Genomic DNA, 7,158 nt, shown 5'->3' on the forward strand with positions numbered 1-7,158 from the left:
TTTTTCTGGAGTTCAAAACCCATGCATTTTATTTCGCTTATTCATTTGTACCCCAAAATTATTTTTTTTTCTAGGGCAGTTACATATTACTTTTGTTATTGGGTTTTCCACAGTTTTAATCCCTGTCTGGCAATAATTTGGAACACGGTTGTGTAGTCCTTCCATGTACAGAGGGGCTTTGACTCACTCTCCGTGCTGGCCGAACAGACAGCTAAAGCAACAGCAACAGCTGCAGAGCTGCCTGTGCTTCGCATGACCAGGATGGGCACCTGTGCAGTCGGCTGCTTCCCTGTCTGCCCTGAGGAACCTCAGCATGCTCCAGCTGGAAGCAGACATGGTTTCCATTTCATCTGGCTCCCTAGTGTCCTTCCGCCATGTGGATGAGTGACACAACAGAACAACTTCTTGCCCCAACCCTTCCCAGATGCCAGGTGTTCTCAAGGTCGGCTGGTGCAGGCTACCAATGGGAAAGATTTCCATAATTTTAATGGCATAAACTCCATAAATGTTCACAATTACATAGGCTGTTCGTTACTGCTGTTACATGGAATACACACACTGAAGTCACAAAAGTGCAGAACTACTCAGGAATGATCACAGAATCACAGCGTTATTTAGGTTGGAAAACACCTTTAAGATCATCGAGTCCAACCATAAACCTAACACTGCCAAGTCCACCACTATATCTTGAAAACAGAGAAGAGCAATTGAGCCAGACCCTTTTGACGTACATGTAATATACTCCACTTATACCTTGGCAAAATTTCCCTTCCATAAAGCAGTGATCTCAGGGGTTCTTAGAGGAGGTGTTTGAAAACTGTTATAAACCAGAATGGAAATGAAGGGAAGTTGTTATACATTAGCTTGTCAATAGCACTCTTATGTTTTATGATTCATTACACATTGGGACTAGTCTTTAAAATAATATTGTCTGTATGCTAGCGATTTCTGGCAAGCGTGTATGCTTTTGTATGAACATTTGAAGCTTACCATTTTTTATTCATGTACTGGTCTTAGTAGTTACTCATTATATGTGTAACTGGATTAATTCGATTATGAAATAGAAATCAAAATGGAACTCTCTTACTGTTTTATGGATGTTAGGTAAACTAAGATTACACCTAGAACCACCAGATTATGTGTTTCTAAAATGTTTAAGTATAAAATATTTTAAAAAACAAGTGACTTGTTTTGTCTTGAAAAGGTACTATGTCTATTCCCAGGGGGACAAGATGTAATTTAGGCCCACACCCACCAGTTATGGCCAATTTTCTTCATATATTTTTCGTATCTTTTCATTAAATGTAATTTAAAAATCTTTCAGTTGCTAGTTTTAAGGGTTTATTTTTAGTTTATATTAAAATTTTTAGCTTAGCAAAATGAATGGAAAAGGAAAGAACTGAGTGACACTGCACTAATATATTCACACAACTATTTTTAATAACAAGGAGTTGTTAATAGAACTTATCTAGAATTCTTAATAGGGCAAAGTTATTGTTGGAAGTCATGAAACTATAGTAATTTAAAGGGAAACAACCATCTGTTTCAAAAAATATCCAGTGAAATTCAATAATGACAACCAAGTTTTTGGATCAGCCTAATTTGGTATATCCAGCAGGGTGAGAAAGTTGCCAGCTTATTGATTCTTACTAATGTAGGGCTTGGCAATCAGTCTGTATCTGGAATGATTAGTGGGCATGTTCATCAGTCGACAGAAGCATCATGGGGTCTGTTGTGCTGTAAACAATCACATTGCTACGTTAGCCCAAAGGCTTTCACACTTTGTCAGCTTACTTAACCCAGAGTGATTTTGATATGTGATGCTGGGTTTTTCTAAGACCATAATGGGCTAACTTGTTTACTAAATACTAGACATATTAGATTAGATGTTTATGCATAACGGCATGACTGACACATTCACACTGCCAGGAATTGTGTTACAGCTGCAAAGAAGTAACTGGGGACCACCATATTCTACAGTTCGCTAAAATCTCTCAGGTTCCTTTACTTCCTGTTCACACATTTTTTCACAAGACTTTTAGGTTCCTGGAGTCAAGACTAAACCAATGGGTTTGTGAATTCCTTCCTCTGAAAACGTGTTCAAGATATGTAAAAAAGACAAGAAATACAGGAGTTGCACTGTGGCTTGTGATAGGTTTTCAATGAAAGTGCAAAGATGACATGGAGATAATGGGAGATGTATGCTCCTGAGCTTAAAGCACAGGAAATTTTCAATTAACCATGGATGAGATAAAAGCTAGTAGTATAGAGAAATAGTTTAGATCTGCCAGGATTTATTCACTCTGTTGTGATTTAACCTGGCAAGTAGTTAAACCCTACACAGCTGTTTGCTCACTCTTCCCAGTGGGATGGGGCGTGAAACTCATGGGTTGAGATAAAGACAATTTAATAGGTCAGAAAAGAAAGAGAAAATAATAATAATTATAAAAGAATATACAAAACAAGTGATGCACAATGCAGTTGCTCACCAACTGCTGACCAATGCCCAGCCAGTTCCTGAGCAGTGGACCTCCAGCCAGATTTTCCCCTAGTTTCTATGCTGAGCATGATGCCATATGGTATGGAATATATCTTTGGTCAGCTGGGGTCAGCTGTCCCAGCTGTGTCCCCTCCCAAATTCTTGTGCACCCCCAGCCTACTCGCTTGTGGGGCTGTATGACAAGCAAGAAAAGGCCTTGACTCTGTGTAAGCACTGCTCAGCAGCGATGAAAACATCTCTGCGTTATCAACTTTATTCTCATCCTAAATCCAAAACATGGCACTATAATAGATACTTGAAAAGAAATTAACTCTGTCCCAAATGAAACCAGGACACAGTCTTACGTGCATTCTTCTTGGGTCAGTTTGTACTGTAGCTATTTTGGGCAGTACTTGAGCTCATAAATCTTGATAAACCTGTGTTGTTCTGTGAAGAGCTACTGAGTGTCTGTTCACTGTGCTCTGAATTCTGGAGAGCACAATAGCCTGTTTCTGGTACCCAGCTTGCGTGGATGTCCTTGTTCTGCTGCACATTGTTATTGGAAGTGTGATTTATCAAATCAGGATTTATAAAAATTAATTTATTTTTAAAATTATTATATTTTAACAATAATCTTTATGATTATTATGTTTTTGTAAATAATATCTCCCTATTGCCATTAATGCAATATGAAGACATTATGCTGGACTAGTGGCTAGAATTCTGTCAAATGAGAGGTCTGAGATATCTTCGATCTTTTTCACTATTCCCCACTTTCCCTTCCTCCAATAAAAAGACTCATGAGTTATATGCAAGTACTTCAAATGTATCTTGAATAGCAATAGTACCACAGTTCAGAACTGTCAATCAATAAATAATGGCTCCTAGTGATGAAAAGCAAAGCAAGCAAGTATAGCCTGCTTCTCACTGTGAAAGACAATTCCAAGTAATTGCCCTGAAACCCTATACTTTTTTTCTTCTTTATTAAGGAATCAGTTGAAAATGTATCTAATATTTGCTACAAAGTTAACCATACTGAAAGATTGTCTCATTTAAACTCTACTGTCTCCTGCTGAAGTTTATTGGAAGAAATTTGATCTGAAATTGTTTTAAACTTAAACTGGCTTTTCCAATTAGTATTGTGGTCACACTTTTTTAAAATTTCATTTCAGAGTAAAGAGACAGAAGAAAGTGAACTCAGGATTTGGGACCAGACAAAGTTCCTTACATGTTGCTGGAGATTCTACCAAGACAGTGAGTAAAGTTGCAGGAGATCATCAAACAGCCCTGCAGCAACGAGGCTAACAGTAATGAGGAGGGACAAAGAATTTACACTCTTCATAAAGACTTACCGGAAAATTTTATTGGAAAAGTGCATGTCAGACATACATAGGAATGCTGTATGCATTGTTTCTGTGTATTTCAGATTTTTCAATAAGAACCAAGGAAAATATGCTAGTGTCAGTGTGTACCAACCTAGAATTTTTGTTGACATTTGTTTGTCCATCCTTTACAGTTGTCTTAATTGCTCTCTTCTAAAGCAAAAAGGTGGACTTTAATTAACAAGGACCATAGTTTACCTTTGGGAAAAAATACTTTACAATGTAAAGGCCATGGGACAGAGGTTCACTTTCAGTCCTGGGAAGACAGTGAGTCTGAAACAGAAATCAGTGGTTTGTTTCTTGCCTTGCTCTTGTCCCATTATTTTTTTTCATATAGCAATAGGAAAATAATTCTGTTTCTCAGTTTGCCCAGTTCTGTCAGGGTGACATGTGTATTACACCTTTCTTTTATTAAAAAAAAAAAAGAAATGCAATATTTAAAGAAGTTCTTTTATTTAAAATACACAAATATTATCACTTAAACATTTAGATTAAAAAGTACCACTTCTTTTCTTGTATTTCTTATACTGAAGACATAATAGGAATACATAGAAATAATGTATCTCAAGTTTATCTTAATGTATGTATCACATTTCTATTTAAATTTGAGTTTATTAATTGTCTCTGTAAAATTTTAAATATTAAATTGGAGGTAACATGAAAATATTAAGATAAACTGCAAAAGCAGGTTTTTAGAATTTCAGAAAACTTGAGTTATAAAAATACCGGCAACTTTCAGCCCTCAAGTCAGACACATTATAACGGGTTGTTCTTGAGTATATTCAGATTCTGTTTCACAGAGATTCTGTAAATTTGCTATAATTGCTCAGCAATACGTTTGCTTTGTACCTTATATCCCTATAAACTGAAAACTTCTGAGAGAATATTAGATGTATCTAAATCCAGCAATATTTCTCCTGCCCTAATATACTGCATTCTCCTTCTAAGTCTGCTGCAAAGATTGTGTTATCTCCTCTTGATTTCTCTTGTAATTTACCTAAGACCATACAATAAGAAACAGTTATTTCAACAATTGGTAACTTGCTGTAGAAGGCTTTGTGAAGACAGTGTGCATATAGTAAACATTTGCTTAGATTCAAGTGCAGGTTGGTCAAGTTCATGGATGGAAAACATCAAAGATTATTAATTACATAGGAATTTTGTTTTGCCCAGGAATTCCCTGAGCTGCAAATGGTTGGAGGCTGGGATCAGCCAGCAGGTTTTACCTGTTTTTATGGCCTTTCCTGAGCACCAGCTTTTGGCCACTGCTGGAGACGGGAGGGTAAAATAGAAGGATCTGTGTTTTGACTGCCTTTTTATGTTCTTAACCTTCTTTCATGTTTACAAATGCTAACCTAATCCCAGCCCTTACCTCTTAAGATACATTAAGGGATATATGATGAAGGGATGCTGTCTTCAGTGAAATGACACACTGACTTTCTCTAAAATTCCATCTGCTTTTCCTATGCCAGCATCTTCATGACACCCCAGTGTGCAACATAGCCATATTGAAAATGTCTGTGTGCACAATAGAAATGGAAAGTGCATAATTATTGATTTTTCAAATGCTTTAACAGCCAAATGTGCTTCTATGGTTACACTGAAGCACTTAAAAATACAGTAATGCCACACAACAGCTTACTGATACAAGCTTGTATCATTTAGATAAGCTTTGGAGACAAGCTTTTTTTTTTTTTCCTCTGACAAGCCATTAGAAATATGGGTCTTTTACAGATAAAGCCATAGAGTTTCAACAATTGGGCAAAATCTCTTTAAGCTCCAGGGTCTCTTTTCAGCCCACAGTAAAATCTGTGGCTAAAAATCAAGTCAAATAATTTTAAGAGTTACTGGGGAAACTAGGATTCTTTCTTTCCTGCACTGTATCTCCAAACATATAAGAAAAAACAAACAATGTTTAATTGATGCTGGAGAACATTTCTGTGCTAACAGTTTGGTAGTGTAAAACGGATATTGTTGGAAATCAACAGCTAGAATCTGGTTTCTACTGCTCTGTCTAGCACTACCATACAAACCTTTAGTACATGTTCACTGTATTATAATACCCTGCAGGTGTGATAATTCTGGCTAGTCCAAAGGTCATGGTGGTGATAATTGAATCACCAGAGGATGCTCATTTTAAAATTTATATTTCAGAATATGAGTACAGTATCTCTTTTTTTCTCATGAGGAAATTATAGTTTCTTAAAGGGTAATTAATATTCACATTTATTGCACACACTTCTTTGTAATCACTTTATTGATCATATTTTACTTTCAAGTGCCTCCTTCTTAGTAGTGCTATTTAAGTTTTTTTGCTTGACTACGATAGATCACACAAGATGCTTTCATTTGTCATAATTTCTCCCTATTCCCTGAGTAAGAGAAAACTCAGCTACTAACATTAAGTACATAAAATATTTATTTCAGCAACTACGTACACAGAGAGCTTCAGAGGCCTCTGTGAAGAAGTAAACCCATAAATTAGTCACTTGAAAGTAAGCCAAAATAAGATGATACATGATTGCCTTCACTGCAGTTGTTAATGTCAGAAAATGTTAATTTATGACCTTTTCATCATAATACTACAGTCTCTCATGATCTTGAATATACATCTATGATATTTGTTATATACCAGTATTCCTATCCACTCCTCTTCATATTATAGTTGTGGGCAGTGAACACACAATTTGTGCAGAAAAAGTGACTCACTCAAGGTCATTAAGGATAAATATGGGAAAGTCAGGAAAACTCCTAACTCTAAATCTGGTTGCAAACCTTTGAGCTGCTCTTCATATCTTGAGATGAGTGGTGCCTAAAAAAGTGGGTTGCCTCTAGGAAAACTTCACAAAATCTAGTCTTTCTTGGTTTCCTTTTTAAGATGATAAATAGCATGCATGTTTTCCAAAGTGATTATAAACACAGTAATAAAAAGACCTACAAATAATTTTCATAAATTGCAAATTTCATTAAACTTTGTTTAATACCATAAATGTGTATATTATTTAATATTGGTACAAATGCAGAAAGATAGGAATGAATGATTTATGTGATCTGGTGGTCATCTAGTAGTTGATAGGGGTACTGTGGTTAACACTGTGTTATACTTCTGTGCTACTTTTCTGAGAGATGTCTCAGTTGCCATCTATAGTACTTTCGTAAGCACCAAAAAAATGTGTCCTTATTCCACTGTTCACTTGATACAGTAGAGAATAACGATGAAAAGCATATGATGAGTCCTGGGCTTTGCCTCCAGTAGGGTGGGAGCTATCAGAGATTAAAACTTGTGACTTCCTACTG

At 36.2% G+C, this 7,158-nt stretch overlaps 1 protein-coding gene across 1 annotated transcript in view; it reads left to right on the top strand.

Moving 5' to 3' along the window:
* The window catches only part of CCDC102B (coiled-coil domain containing 102B), a 198,271-nt gene extending 191,359 nt beyond the window's left edge, over nucleotides 1-6,912 (top strand). The window contains exon 6 of the mRNA XM_064445450.1: nucleotides 3,652-6,912. Within this exon, the coding sequence (XP_064301520.1) occupies nucleotides 3,652-3,741 (90 nt within the window). The 3' untranslated portion in view covers nucleotides 3,742-6,912. The remainder of the gene's footprint in view (nucleotides 1-3,651) is intronic.
* Nucleotides 6,913-7,158: the final 246 nt, after the last annotated feature.

The sequence above is a fragment of the Phalacrocorax carbo genome, chromosome 2 (assembly GCF_963921805.1).
Source record: "Phalacrocorax carbo chromosome 2, bPhaCar2.1, whole genome shotgun sequence".
NCBI lineage: Eukaryota > Metazoa > Chordata > Aves > Suliformes > Phalacrocoracidae > Phalacrocorax > Phalacrocorax carbo.